The following is a 16,664-nucleotide window of genomic DNA, read 5'->3' as shown; positions in this document are numbered from 1 at the left end:
CTCTTACGGAAAAATACAGATTTTTCTGGGTATGGAGGAAGGTGAAAGACCTCTTATATGTAAAGGATCTGCAACAGACCCTACAAGGACATCTTATTTCCACCTACTTCAGTTTGCAAGAGTACAAACAAGCACATAAAGTAAAATCTTGTGAATTAAGCTTATCGTGGCTGGTATGCCGAAAAGCAACACGCGTTCTTTATTCTAAAACAGCAGAAAAAAATATAATACAGTAAAATTAGAAATACTTCAGAAGTTTAAAACACCACTTTAACTGCCATGACAACAGCTGTAGTTAATTAAAACCTTTTCCTAGCTTAAAGCTTTTCAGAATCCAGAGTCAGTATAAGAATTAGGTAGTCAAACAAGTTTTTGATAAAGATGGAGATTAAAGTACCTTTCTTCGTCAGCTGATACAGACTCAGAAAATTATTTATTTGGCCTAACTGATCCATCAGCAACTGTTTAAGTGTTTCTTTTTTTAAATTACATGTCTGTCTCTCCACTTCATAAAAAGAAACTATTTTAGAATATTACCAGCTATATCGATTTATTCTATCAAGGACCACAAATGTCATGTAAAGTTAGCAAAAGAAAAACACTGACTTAGCAGACTTTAAAATTATACCAAGCTACAGTACCATGTGTATGCTCATGGGAAAGGACACTCTCACATAAGACAGATTATGGTACTTGTAATGCTAATTTGCACATGGGATGGACATCACACACGCACAAAAATTAATGTGGCCCCAGTGTCCCAGAGAATACATTGAAGGTGCTGTGAGCCGGCTGCTCCACTTGCAGTTTTTATCACTTCTGAATTGCATTTTAATAGTACATTTTTCTTTTGTTCAGACATGAAAGAAAATTGGCTTTCTCGGGGGACTGGGTAGCTGAGAAGACAAGGCTAGCAGTTTAGGGATTTGCCTATATATGCATAGAATTTAGGTGAGCCATAGCATTCATAATTCAATACGAATACTATGTCTGTAAAATTTATACACAAAATGGCAAAAAAATTCTTGAGGAAAGTAGAAGATAGAGTAAATTATTATAGTTTTCCCTATAAAATTTCCTACATAGAGGTTTTGATTTTACTGTGGATCAGTTAATCTTTGTCTTTTTGGCAAATGAATACTCAGAGTAATCTATGTTCTACCATGTGTGTTCAGCAGAAACAAGATCATCTGCAGTCTGCTGTGTATCTCCTCTAAGATCATTAACTGGAGCATGTGCCATACAGCCTGAATGTATGTCTATGGCTGAGTAAAAAAAAAAAAAAATTAAGTCAACTATGAATTTTTGAGGAAGAACATTGAACAATAAAGATATTAAAATTGAAATGAAAGAACACTAAAAATATAATGGTATAATGGCACGAAGTAGACTAAAGTAGAAACTTTCTTATTTTTCTTCTGTCTATAGTTCTGCTGTCAGAGCCAGGTGGGCAGATCTTACAGCAATGACTAACTACTAGAAAGGATCATATTTGCAAATTCAGTGTCTGCTTAAAGCAAGTAAGAACTTTCATTATTCAATGTGAATATGTAATTAAAAAGAACATTAAAACATTTTTTGTGTTAAGTAGGATAACCAAATTAATAGGCGTCATACAAAAGTCATTATACCCCCTCAACCAATAGTAATAGTAAAAAGCAATAGCACTGCAAAACACTTCAGTAATAGTACTGTGTTCTGTAGCTCTACATACACACTTGACACAGCTTTTCCCCAAATTAATGACAGTATGTGCTCTGAATGTGACAGAGACAGTGATGGAAGGAGAAGAAAATGAAATCCAGACAATGGTATGATGCTATTATCAATTGCACAAGCTTAGCCCCAAAGTTCTTTTCCACACCCAAAAAAACCAAAAAATTAAAAAAAAAAAATCACTCTCAGGATTCTTACATCTGGGTTTCAGCTTTTCCTTGTGATTTAAATGTAAATTCAGAAATTCTTGAAGGTTTTCCATAAATATGACAGAGACAGAAATATCAGCATCAAACAAGAATTACATTCCATATGGATGTTATATCATGCCATAAAACATAGTCAGTGTAAGCTGAGCCTTTCCAAAAGTTGATAATTTAATGGGAGGTGAACTTTCCCTGAAGAAATAAACTTAAAGATGAAAAATCATTTCATTTTGCACGCAAAAGTTGAATGACAGATATGCCAAAAAATACATTCAAGACAAGGGGAAAGAATTGGAATCAAAACCAGGAAACTACCTCAGGTTCAAACAGGAGTATTACACATACATAAGCTGAGGGAGGACCAGGACCCAAACTGTCAGTGTCACTGGTGCACTGTTGCCAGGACCACACTATGGTGAATCTAATTAGTGTAAAAAGACCTAGAAGCCTCGACTTAGTAGCGGATCTTGGACTTGATAGCTGCTAGTGGTGTCTATTTAAATGTCAAAAGATACCCTAGATATTTGTCATTAACAGAAATAAAATTTGCTTTCTCTTTCCCTTCACTCATCCTGTTCTGCAGCTCCCTGCTACTATTAGTTTCTAATCTTTATTTCCTCATTTTACCCCCTCATGATCTTCCTGCATTCCTCACCTATCATTTTCTCACTCTGTTCTGTCTCTTTTATTGCAATAATATCTCTCACTATTGTGACAGGAGATTGAAGAGGCCTTTTAGACACTGAAAGCTTTCCAATTGGCTTGACTGAGAGAATAGAAGCAGCATTAGGTACTGGACTCTAGTGTCTATGGTAATGTGAGAGGAGGGAGCAGCAGCACAAACAGAAAGGAGGATTTGTCAGGTCCATCACTTATTGCTGGGTGGCAGCATCCCAATGCTATATGGTACCTACGAACAAGACACAGTTCAGAGGCATTAACTCTTTCTTGAATTTCAATGGCAGCAAAATCCCAGAGTGGTCCTTCAGCACATTCTCTGGACTTGCCCAAGAGGCAAAATCCCAGCAGTCTAGCAGTGCAAGCATGTAATCCTGATAGCAGAAATGCTTTAAACTTTACCCAGACTTCTGAGAAAGAACTGGCAGTAGATCTACTGCCAGACTACCATACATGGTGCACTACCAGGGCACAATAAGAAGTCTTAAAACCAGAGAACTAAAAGGAATATTCTGCTTACATGTTTTTCAAACTTTCATAACAGTAGTATGTACTGTTCATTTTTGTAATTTTGTAGTAAAAATACTACCAAAATCTTAACTCTAGATGTGTGATGTTAACTTTTTGTCTAAAGTGGTTCTATGCAATAGCAATTCAATTCCTTGTTGTCTTGATCTAATTCAAATAAAACAATTTTATCTCACTTTGAAGAAGACTGTGAACAATTAGCTCTAAACAAAGTATGCTTCTCTACTGGGAAGCTGTGAATCTTATCTTTTTTGTAAAAAAAAAAAACAACCAAACCAACATTAAATTAATTTTAAGCTTTCAAATTTGGGTTATATCTGAAGTAATTTCTTCATCAAATCCAACAGTGTCTATCTTTTCACTAGGGGAACAAAGGAATAAGCACAATGGCATTCCATAGAAAAACAACTGCAGCAGGGCAGACATTATTTAGTTCACGAGTGCATATTAAAATCAAAGTGTAATTTACAAAAATAAAGAGAGAACACTTTACTTAACATATCCAGTCAGATTACCTTTGGCTCAGTGTTTTTGCCATAAAAAACTTATTTCGCATGCATTATTTGGGTGCAGATTTTGTCTACAATAATATGCTGAATACATACTTTTTCAAGAAACTATCAATTACTTTTATCCTAACGTCAGTAAATCTAAGAATCCTCTGGCTGTTTTTGTTTAACCCCTGTCTGCGACAATGTAAAGTGGCAAAGAAAAGCATGGTCTAGTTCTTGTAGAAAGTAAAAGGGATCTCTTCTGCAGCAAATTCCAGAACTTCTTAATTATACACAGACTTATTATCTGCATCCCCAGTGTTATAAAGTACCAGAACTTCATTAGAAAAATTAAGATGGAAAAATGAAGGCGCTACTTTGTAAATTTCCAGTGGAAATTAGCTGGAAGAAGCAGAGGAATACTGGATCAAAAGAGGGTAATCATGCTTAACTGTGCCCTAGAGCACCCGCATGTATAATACGATTTGCACAGTAACTACCTCTCCTATTACTGCTTGTTTGGAGTATTCTGTGTTAATGGGGTTAGCTAATTTAGTATTTTAACTTAAAAAGACTCTGCTGATTAATAAATGTTGCACACTGTGCTAGTAATTAAAATAAATGGAAGAGTTACAAATAGAAGTTGAATTGTTAAGAAAACATTATCTGAAAATATATGATAATCCCTGTTTATCATAATACAATAACAGTCCAGAAAATATGCAAATTGCTGAAGTTGCAAAGCATATGAAAAACTAAGTATAATTTAAAAAAAGTTTTCAGATGCGTTACAATTGTATGACATAAAATGCAGTAGCCATTTTCACTGCAGCTATGTGAGACAGTAAAATAACTTATAAATATAGAAATTAAAATATTTTTTTAAAATCAAGTGACTTGCTTTTTAAATTTTGTTACTATTAATATCAAGCATCTCGTAACACTGATGTTCTCCAAGCATAGAGCTTATTTAGATCATTATCTTTTCTGTAAGTGTAGCTTTTGTGAACAGCACTGCGTAGCACGGAAGCACCTAAGCTGGTTCTAAAGAAAAGCACTATCTTGCTGAGAATAAGCCCATGAGGAGCTTCGTACTGCAATGTTCACACAGCATGTGAGAGGCAGGGTGTGCAAACATTGCACTCTGCTGCACACAAATGAACCCGCTTGTTCAGGACTAGCTTGGCTGTCTCCAGGACAGCACTGAGCACGGACATAGCCAGAGGCTGAGACGAACTTGCCTGATGTCACATCAGACGGCTACAATAAATCAGGAACCCCCAGCCTCATACTCTTGCTGGTTTATCCCTATTCTATCACCACATTGCAACTCATTCTGATGTATGTTGCCTTTATAAAGACGTTTACTAGTATACGTTGAAGCATGAGGCATATTACCAAGACATTTCAGTGAATTTAATGAAGATAATTTACATTTTTGTTCTCTGGAAAAATTAGGCCAGCATGCAACTGCATGCAACTGAGTAAAGAATTTTTCATGCTTAGTGATCTAAATCTGCTGGATCCAGCAGTTGGTGTCTCAAACTAGACACTAGTTTATTAAGTGGCCATCTCAAAGGAGTCCAGTCGTCATTCCTATCCAAGCTGAGGGTGAAATCACTTCATTTGTATGAAAAATAGCACAATAAGGCAGTAACAGCTTCAATTACATGAGAAAAAGGAATAATTTTTGTTAGGCTAGATTACCCAGTTGCTCTTTTACTACAAAACAGGAAATTCCAGCAATCGGTTTAAGTAGGCACAACATTCTTTTTTGCTTTCATTTGTACTGCTTCTGCCTGCCTCACATTCCCCTACAGCTTTTTCAATTATTTCTGCATTTTATCAGAAGCAAAAACTTTCTCAGAGCTTGAAACACTTAAAGAAAGTTTATTACCACTTTAAAGAACCCTGTTAATCAGAGGTGAATGGGAATTCTGAATATTGCTGGAAATTGCAGGTATACACTGATAATTTTTCTGTTTTAAGAGTTATCACACAATACTCACTCTGAAAATATATAGATCAAGGATTCAGTTTCTCATTTTATGCAAACACAAGCTTTCTCAACAAATGCCACACACTTCCACTGTTCATTCTCTCCTTATTTTCTGAAACAGAAGAATAATCAGCATAGGAAGCACTACCAGGAAGAAATACAGTCCCAAAGTATGCAATTACACAGGAAGAGACAGAAATTTGTCAATTCATAATAGACACTGCTGAGAAAAGACTACAGTAGAATCTGAGTAACCCTTTGCTGACTCCTCCCTGGAGACCAGCATCCCTCACAGCAGCTGCAGCATTACTAGTGAGTGTTAGTCCTGATGATGACCTGCAACTCTGTCATCACCTTTTCAAGGTTACAGATGTGACCCTTGCATGGTTGGTTGAATATGAAGCACAAACGGAATGATCACAGCCTGAAAATACATAATACACTATGCATTTAGCGTGCATGAAGCTGAGAATCATTGGTATTAGGACATTGCTTCTGTGCATTAAGGATGGCACTAAATGCTTCCTGATCAATTAATATCTGTCAAAGTTGGAGACTCTAAATTTAAACTGTGTAAGATCAAAGCTTCACAATTCACTCACTGAAAAGTGTCAGTGAAATGTTTATTACAAGATCTGACCTGAAATTGTTGACACAGTGATGTCTGGGGTAAACCTCATCAAATAAAGACTGGGCAATATAGTCGCGCCTATAAACGAAGGACATCATTGATCCTCACTTGGAATACATCGGTCAAAACTTATTCAGTGAAAAGAACACTTTAAATGAGGGGTAGAACATCAATTGTTACCTAGTGTTTTGGGTTTTTTGTGGGGTTTTTGGGGTTTTTTTGGTGGGGGGTTTCGTGTGGTTTTTAGGTTTTTTGGGGTTTGGTTTTGCTTTTTTTAAATTTCACTGGCAGAAGCTACAAATAATTTAAAAAAAACATCCACATTTAAGCTGAGATGTGAAAGTTAAGCTGCTTCTCTCTCACCACAATAAATGAAAGGATAGACAGAGGAATAGAAAACTAAAGTACATTTTTACTTGTAACTGAACTCAGTTATGTTTTTGGTATGAAAGGAATAAGAAGTACTATATCTTATTTTTGGCATCAAATATAAAAAAATAACATCCCCTGAAAGTGGAAAAGAAGCTGAACTAAGGGGTTTTTTTCTTTAAAAATAGGTTTTGAGTACAGTTTCAATTTAAAGTCACTGTTAATATTAAATGGGGAAAATGTGAGGAAAACGATCCAGCAATAAAAACATAAAAGCCAAATGATGCAAATGCAATTAATTCTGGAATTCTTACGTCCCAGTCCTGAAGCTGACATGTGGCAACATGGAGCTCACAGAAAACCTTGAAACAGATCAAAGATAGCAAAGCATCATGTCCCAGTGAATCGGTGGATCACAGGCTACTCATAAGGAAAAGTGATTCCTTTCTGTCTTGAACTCAAGTATTAAATTGTCAAAGGATTGCCAAGAGCAGTGAATTCAAGGGAAAAAGCTGACAAAACGTCATTTTTTTCTAAAGCAAATCAGGTGACTTAATAGGCTTTTATTATGATTGGGCAAAAGAGTTTCATCATGATAAGAAAAGAATTGGAAATATTTTGACAACAGCCTTAAATCTTTTGAGACAGAAGCCTTAAATCTCTTGGGATGGATTTTGTCTGTATTTGAGATAGTATGGAAGAGAACTGGCGTGTCTGATGCTATTACAGGTGCTATGGCTTAGGAAACCAAACTGCTTCAAAGATGATTACAGTTTTGCATCATGTTCTAACATGTGCAACATATGCTCCCTTCCCTTCCAAGTGAGCTTTGGTAGTCTATTGGGAGAGAAAGCGAGTCTCATTGGCATGCAACACCATTTTTTCCTCCCATAGTCTGTAAGCTCCATGAATACGAACACTGAAACAGTGTTTTCCCCTTAGCAAGGTGCATGCGGCAAAACAGAATTTGCATTTGTTTTCTTATTTCCCATTAAGCCCATCTGTTGCATCACATATTATTATTATTACTACAAGTTCTTCAATAGATGCATAGATATGGATGGCACATGTCACACAATTACAAGATAGGGTCTCTGCCCTGAACAGTTTATAATCTAGGGACACAGAATTTAGAAGTATGTACACAGAATGTTTGCTAGTAAGCTGTCAGGTTTGACATTTCATTTTGTCAGGCATGAAAGGTTTCTGAAGGCAATGGAATAAAGAAAACATTCTCATAACAATACAAGAAAAAACAAAGAACTTACTCATTGACATGTATACGGTTTCTCCATTCCTCCCTTTTCATTTCCTCTCTGGCCTTCTCTAGTGGTGAATTGATTGATGCTGCCACCCGCAAGGTTGGTTCCAAAGGCTTGTAGCGCTGCTGCAATACTTCAGCAGTATCACGGAAAGGCCCCTAAAAGGTGTAAGTGTTTTATTGTGAGGTTACAGTTCTTTTCTTTTCTTCTTTTATTCATGACACATCACTGATGAAAGAAGACACAGAATGTCTGGGAAGTGTAGGAAGACTTTTCTGCGAAAATAATTAAAGCAGTTCATTTTGATAGAGAGTTACAGACAACACAAAGGTTGATACATGCTCTAAAGCTCCAAAGAGAGAATGAGAAATGTGCACTCCAGATTTATTTAACTACTAATAAATATTTATTATTTCAAAACAATACATTGTTAGAATCAATTAAAAAAACCTTAGTTTTTCCTTAGATTAAAAATATTGGTGAAATAAAATCTGATACACAAGTCTTAACTCCATCTAGACTCTGCTTAAGCAGAAAGCTTAAGTATTTTCCTTTTCACAGGTTAAATAATGTTTTACCTTAAAGAGCATGCTTTTTTCAATTTAATTATAAAGCTACCTGGAAGTGAAGTTAATACATGACTTAAGATACAATTCTTCTAATAGAATTCAAACCAATGACTTCAATAATATAGGTGTATAGTCCATTTTTGAAAAGTCTAATTCTACATAAATTCCATTATTCTTAGAAAAAAATGAAAGCTCAGAATTCTTCACAAGTCTTCCCCTATATACAGGTATGTATCTTTTTTTCCAGAGTATGCTGTTTAATAACTGATCATATCAGCATCTACCATTTAACAACACAGATAAATAGCAGCAGGAAGTCTTTTCTCGCACTGTCAAAGTGACATATTTTGCGTCCTGCTTTTAGTACTAACAAGTAGGAACTTACCTGGAGTACAATTAGTGCCATATTATGCTCAGGACAGTTTAGTGGCAACTCTGAATTTAGAAGTGTTGCTAATTAATTTTTATTTTATTTTCATCATTGTTGATCCTGCAATGAACTAGTGAAACCTTCTGAAACTATGAACAGACAAAGAATCCTAATCACAGCCTTTATTCTTAAAGATATCCTTCTTTAAATAGGTTATCACTAACAAGTCACAGCTGGAGTTACTGCAAGCACTGAGTGAAGACTGTGGGGCTAATAAAAAGAAATGATTCACGCCTCATTTATGTTCACTTATGTTTTACATTAATAGAAACCAATAATAGGAACCAGTTACCATAAAAGTCATGGACCGTAAATAACACAAATGGCAAATAAGTATCATCTAGTACTTTTCACAGCTGGACAGGAGAACTGCTATATTTGAAAGTAGTTAATGGATTTTTATTGGAACTTTACTTTTTAAAGGCATAGCACCATGATTTGGAGATATTTTAAAGGTCCTTGTAAGCAAACGAGCATAATATTTACACTTTTTGCAGATATTTTATTGCTTCTACTTTCTAAGTCTATGTAAATAAATATATTAATTTAATACAACAACAGTAAGTCTTTAAAAAACAGAATGAAACGTGTTACCACCTGTGAGAGAATAATCAATACTAAAACAAGTCATTAAAACTAGTAAGCAATGTTCTAGTAATACATGATCTCACGACCACTTTCTAAAAGAAGTTTAAAATTTTTAATAAAAAATGAATACTCTGTATTGCATGAAGTGGATATACGGAGCAAAGAAGAAAGAAATGTACTAGTGTTAAATAATATCAAGATAAATATGTCCGCTTTTAGAAAATAGTCTTCCAGAATATTGTATTTCTTCTTCATTGTAAAATATTGACTCATATTCCGTCAGGGTAAGGGCCAAATTGGGTATCCAAGCAAGGATTTTTTTCCATCTTTAATTTCCAAGACCTTCTAACTTTTTCTCAATCCATAGTTCAAATGAAATTAATAGAGTCCAACTACTAATGGAAGGAGGGGGGAAAGAGTGTAACTAAGCAAAGGTCTCTCAAACAAGGCTGTGTTATCACTAATGAAAGTGGGGTATATATGTTAGAGTATTAAGAATATTCTAAACATTCCCTGCAGATTTTTCCACTCCTCTGAATCATGTATTTGAAGAAACTTATCTAGCAACAGGCACCTAAGGAATATATCTAAGATGACAAGGCCTCTAAAAAATCCATTTACCTATTTCCATTGTACAAGATTAAGATTTGTGGAATCTATGGTAGAATGGTGCTTACAAATGTTTTCAAATTGTCAGTGCCTGTAAGCATTTCAGGCATCCTGCTTCAAAATGGAGGTCTTCCTAGTGAGGTCAGGTTAGGAGAGCAAGGGATGGAGTCAATCAACAGTTTTCATCTTGAAAGCAACTCATACAACCCTATATTCTGTTTGCAATTTGTACTGAGTAGCATAAATCTTCTCACTACTGGTCGATCTGCCAGATAAAGGTTGGCAGATTGGTATTCTTACTACTTTACCATAAAATCAGAAACTCATGGTGAAAATTATGAACTACATGAAATCATACGTTCTTCACTGCCCTCATTCAAGGAGAGCTAACAGCATGGAAAAAATCCCCCAGAAATGGCAATATGCTTTCTGTTATTAATGCATTTTAATGAACAGATGACTAATTTTAGCATTATCTGTGTTTCCATCAAACTGTAATTCTAGTTATCTCAGTAATAAAAATGATAAATCTAACTGATGTATAAGCATCATTAAAACTTTTCTTTTAATTGCACTATCTTACACACATAGAGCTTACCTAAATGCTAAATATCCATTTCTCTAAGGGAAAGCTGGTAGTTAGCTAATTTTTGTTCTTTCAAACATATATAATCAACATTATCATATAAAATATCCAACTCTATGGGCAATACAAATTTTAGATACATGAAAGAACAGTGAAGTAAAAAGTGACTCACAGTGGGCCTGATAGGTACTAGAAAAAGAAGCTTGGTGCCAAAAGGTGTTACCACAGAGAACTAGGACACAAGTGTATCTACTAATTAAATTCCTTGTTGTCACACCAGACAACTTTCAGGATGATGTGTTCTGATGGGTTTTCATTTCCAGCTGTTTCATCAGCTCAAACCAGTGTCCTTTTCTTAGACATACAACCCTAAATTGTCAAAGTGTTGTGTAGGGATTTAGCCGTGTGACTCCCATTAACATCAATAAGAGTCGCGCCGCTAAATCCACGCGCTGTGCTTTGAAAATTTACCCCACAGTGTACATCCCAGGGTGCTGAAAGGATTAAAGTATTATATAGTAAATTCCCACTTTGAGGTGCAGAAAATAAACAGAACTCTTCTGGTTTGTTCTAAAAGGCTATCTGTGCACGACTGCTGTGCATGCGTCTGAACTCAGAAAGGTCTAAAATATTCCAAATCCAAACAGAAGCTTGTAAGATACTTTGTGTACAGTAAAGCAGTTTTGCCAGAGCAACTTAACAATGGAAAACCTCTGAGTTCCCTTTTTACTTAAAAGCACGTTTCCTGTACCATGTCCACTAGGCAAAATCTTCCCCTCTATCCTGAGGGGAAGACTGATGCACTCAGTGACATCCCACTGAAGGACTGTCATAGCCCCTCTGGTCCCAGAAGGTAAAGCTATAATGCAGTATTTACCTCAACTCCAAATTCCCTGATCAACAAAACTGTTTGTTGGCTCACACTTTGTTTTGATCCTAATGTGTCAATGAGTTCATCTGACGAGGAAGCTCAAGCAGCCAAAGTAGGGAGTACACAAGGAGGGAACGACAAAGGTGGAAAACTGCCCTGAAGCTGATCCTTATGTTATAAGCAGTGTGGATCTCTATGCAGCTCACTTCTACTTCTCCAGAGGTATTCTGGCAGGCCTGCATCTTCTTCTCATGCTCTAACCCAATTAATTGCCTTTGCCTTCATGTCCCACCACCGATACAGAATCATCCTGCTACAAACAAGTAAGTTCAACCTACGGGTGAGATAATCCTCTTCTGTGTGGGTTAGCCAGTATGCCCACTGCTGTCCCCACTGAAGAACAATGTGGATGCAATCAATAAGCCACATGCAAATTGTGGCATATAGCATGTGTACACATAGTTTGAACCTAGCAGTAGTTCAAACGTAAGACTGTGTTCAGATCACCCTACCAAAGGCTGTAGTAATACAGTGAAAATAACCATGTTAATTCAGAGGTGTAAAATACCAATAAAGTTATATAATACATTGCTTATTGCTCATTATTGTTGTTTAACTTCTGCAGCTAAATGATAGCTTCAGTGAAAGTTACTGAAAAGGACTCATTTAGAAGCATTGTCTTTCTAAGCAAAATAAGGCTGAGAAAATTTAAATACAGGACAGAGTACCAAAAAAAAGTGTAAGAAGTTCTGAAGACATTGTGGTTATTCAAAGTCAAAGCACTACTTAAAGCGTATGTGTGAGGTAAGTAAAAGGTTCAGTAGATTGGGAAAACTGAAAAATTCTTCAGAACAGAGGGAAAGACATAATACTTCTATGCCAAAAGTAACTGTATCAGGCATTTACTGGCAAAAGCTACATGTCATTGTATTGTCATCAAATGAGGAACACAAAGGTCCCAGAAGTCCGTCTGCTGTGTATATTGGGGATAGTCTCAGTAGGTTTTGGTAATAAGGTGGCAAAAGCTGTTGATATTCACTCTGATGAATTATCTCAGAGATCTCCATTCTATATAGAAGAGAAAAATAAAATATACTGACATCAACCGAAACTAAAATCAAGATCATGGCAGCTAAGAATAGGAGCTGGGCAGCTTGGGTGTAATGCAAAACAAAATGAAGAATTTTTTGTAATGAAATCTGAATCAATCCACATAGCCAGTGGACACAAAAGAGCAGGAACTATTCTATACTGAGAGGATTTCTCTTGGCCTTCATATGGAAAACAATTGGAAAAAAAAGGAAAAAGTTATCACAACTGGTTAATTTGTCCTATTACCTTTAATTTCTCCTATTTTGTAAATTGATTTAAAATTGGAAATTAAGACTTCTGCCTCTAATGAATCATAATGCTATTATTCAATTATATCACGTCTTCCCTTTGAAATATTGGAAATTACTTTTTTCTTCCCCGAAGGAAAAAAGTAAAATCTAAAGAATCATATTTCCCTGTTTTTCCGTACGACCTAGGTGTTTTGTTTTTTCTTTAAGACAAGCCTGTTTCAAAGACCTTATATCCTGAATTCAAGAACTAGATTTATTTAAAAAAAAACCACCACAAAACAAAACAAACAAAAAACAAATCATAAAAGGGATTTTTGGACTCGATGATCCAACTCGAGATATTCTATGATAACCTATGATAAAAGGTATGAAAAAAAGTTACCTCAGAGAGACTGAAAAATGTTACCTGAGGTTTCTGTCTGCCAATAGGTGGCAGAGGCTGGGCTGTGGAGAAAGCCGGAGGCCTTCTACAAGTTGGCCAGTCATACAGCTCATAGGCAAAGGGACTCTTCATTTGCTGCCGTCTGTGGCTCAATGGCTTTGACTTCCGTAGCAGCAGTTCCATTGGATCTGGGGATTTTCTGAATGGTGAATTGTAGATGCCTGCAATCTGAGCAGAAGATGGGGTTACCTTTGACTTCAACTAATTAGAACTCATTTTTGCATTTATTCTATAAATCAAATCAATTAAAAAAACCCTATATAATAAACAGTTCTACACAAAGTTTCTGGCGACTATTGACATGGGATAGATCTACAGTTTAAATGCATCTCTAGGCATTGCATTACAGTCACAAAAGGGTTTAAACAGGATAATGTAATGCATAATCTGTGTTTCAGCCCTTCAGATGGAGGTAACTTTCATTTTATGGAAGGAAGAGCTTCCTGTATCTCAAACCCGTGTTTTCTTTCAGTCACATTCAATCGTCTACCTTCCACAGCAGTAGTCAAAGAAACATGCCAGTTTTCCCTTAAAAAATAATTGAAAGCGCACAAACTTGTAACCAGTTTTAAAGGCAGGCTATTATAGTTGTTTTGAAATTTAAAGTTTAATTTAAACTCCAATTTAAATGCCTTTACACAATAGGAAAAAAAATATATTACCCATAATTTCCAAACACATACTTAGAGAGAAAAATAAATGCTTGTGCAAGGGAACATAACTCTTGTCCCTTTAAAATCTGCTAGCTGACTCACAATGTGGACTAAGACAGTGGCAACAGCAGCATTTTTAAAAGTAAAACTGAGTGATTAGTTAAGACAAAATACAAGAAAATTTATGGAATACCAAAAAAAGTAATTGCTTTTTTCCTACAAAACCTTCACATTAAATTTCCTTAACTATTTAAATGTATTTGACTTTAATAGCATAAAACTTGTGAAAAACAAAAATTTAGAATAAAAATTTCTCAATTCTGAATTAAACTGAAAGATTCATTCTTCACTGAATTTGAGATTTAATTTTTTCAGGACGTATCTTTAATTGCGTCACTACTGTGATCTAATAGAATAATTACTAATATAAAGTATACATTTCAAATTCTGAACTAGTCATCTATGTCATTAACAACTTGTGAATATCTGGCAAGTCAAAATTATGTGACAGACTGTTCCCAAATCTTCCTTATAAATGTAGGGAATTTATCAGTTGTGTCTAAACAATTCTCAGATAGACATACGTGAGTTTACTGAATTAATTATGAACTGTTAAACATAAGAATTCCTATACCTTGTTACACAAAGCTGCTAAATTTCCTGTAAAAGAGATGATATATCCTTAAAATACACCTGGCAAAAATTAATTGAAAGATACTCAGTTGCTTTAAGGATAATCATATTTTCTACAACAGTATACTCAGACTTCTAAAGTAGGTTGGCTTAGTTAAAATACATTGTCCTTTGCTTTTATCACAAATTAAATTGCTAAGAAGTAGTGAATGAAAATAGTAGGAAAAGAAAACAGTTTCATAATGTGGGGAAAGGTAAGGAAAAGAGTAAATATTTTAAAACTTGCATTTCTCCTTTGGAACACTACTGAGGACCCACGAGAAAAATAAGTAGAGCATCAGCCTTCTCATAAAGTATCAGTCTCTTGGGGCTGAGAGGATTGAACACTCCCCAATTAGTTCTAATGCATTTTTCATTAACATATCCTACTGGGAAGTTCCAATTTCATGTGTCAAAACAGTTAAATAAGACCTGTATAAACTTACTTTTTCATGGACAACTATATTCAGAGATGGTAGCTTATTCAAAATATTGTTGGGCTATTCAAAATTTTATGGGCTACATTCTTCAACTCTGTAAGTGATCTGGCCCTAATGACAACTTATTTTGGCCCTCTGTTATATGTTCCCCTCTTAGTGAAAACCCTATAAACTATTCCACTACACTATCAGTCTAAATGTGTAATGCAAAAGAGGACATGAATAAACATGTTAAAAACATATGTATGCCAACCACTGATTGTTCCTTCAGCTCTTCAGGATGCCAAACTAAAATGTCAGGAATCCATGTTTCAAATAACAGGCAAGCAGAATCACTGAAGAAACTGAGAAATTGCAGGTCCATCTGTAAAATCCAGCTGCATCTTAAAAGCTTAATTTTGTAGTATTTCATACATTGTCCCATTGCAATTTTCTCATCAGCCCAGTATAATTTTGTTGCAAACACTTGGTGACCTGTGAGTGCTACATAAACACAAGTTCCATATGTTGTCTCAGGTTTTATTGCACTGTTCCCCAATTATTGAATGCATTTACACTATATACTTGTTACGCAAATTCTCTCAAACATAAAATGTCCAGTCAAGGTCTTCCATACAAATTAGATTCTATGCTGGAGATATACAAACCATATCTATGCCATGGTCATTATGGCTCTTTACACAGTAGTCCTACCATGGCCATTGGATCTGCCGACATTCTGATCAATGAAATTTTGCCTTTACTCTGTTGATGACAAATAGAAAAGTGATTGCCTATGACTACCTATTTTTCACATTTCACTGAACTGCTCATTGTATTGTTACTTCATCTTTTCACCCATTCCTACACCACCTATATTCAGCTGTTGAATCCTACCTAACGTGGAGACTGTATTCTAGCCATTCCATGAGCCTGCTGAGGTCCCAGCTAGTGGGAGAGGTACTGCTCTCTCACGGTACGTCTGTGAAACACATATTTTGTAAAAAACTACAATGTCACTGAAAATGTAAATGTTTTCCCGTAGAAAAACATCTCCATGCGCATCAATTAGAATCCAGATAATCTGGAATATACCACTATGGCATAATAATGACTCTCTGAAGTTGGCAAGCATGGATTTGTTGATTGTAGCAAATCCTGATCAGGGCTACATCTGCTTAAAATCTACACCCCTTTTTAAGCCTTTTCTTTGAAATTTAAAAAGCTGAAGAGTAAACTGGGTAGGAAAGTTTAAACAACAACAACAAAAAAATTTCAATGTGCATAGCACAGGTTTGTTTATCGGTTTTTGCTTCCCTAAAGCAGAAAAATACTGTATCTTAAATAATTTAAACATTTTTTCCACTGAAGAGTTACAGTCAAGTATCACTTTAAAATGATATGCTGTCTGGGCTCTAAGAAATGGGATTGCTTCTGTTAGTCATACTTAGAGCACATATAAATGGCTCCAAGCATATAATGTCTTTCCAAAACTGCATTTTGCAATCTATATTGAGATACTGTGTATAGTCTACCTGACATTTCTTCATTTAAAAGTTTGGCAGTAGAAAGAAACATAGTTCACAAACACTGTGAAATGCC

The 16,664-nt window shown here is 35.4% G+C and overlaps 1 protein-coding gene across 1 annotated transcript in view; it reads right to left on the bottom strand.

Moving 5' to 3' along the window:
- Nucleotides 1-16,664, bottom strand: part of SPATA17 (spermatogenesis associated 17) — a 91,388-nt gene that overhangs the window by 21,166 nt on the left and 53,558 nt on the right. The window contains exons 7-8 of the mRNA XM_086460736.1: nt 13,283-13,486; nt 7,887-8,038 (exon numbers count right to left, since the gene is read on the bottom strand). Of these exons, the coding sequence (XP_086316862.1) occupies nt 7,887-8,038; nt 13,283-13,486 (356 nt within the window). The remainder of the gene's footprint in view (nt 1-7,886; nt 8,039-13,282; nt 13,487-16,664) is intronic.

Source organism: Leptosomus discolor, chromosome 2, assembly GCF_034619465.1.
Source record: "Leptosomus discolor isolate bLepDis1 chromosome 2, bLepDis1.hap2, whole genome shotgun sequence".
Taxonomy (NCBI): Eukaryota; Metazoa; Chordata; class Aves; order Leptosomiformes; family Leptosomidae; genus Leptosomus; species Leptosomus discolor.
The sequence above is the reverse complement of the archived record's forward strand: the minus strand, read 5'-3'. Positions and strand labels throughout refer to the sequence as shown.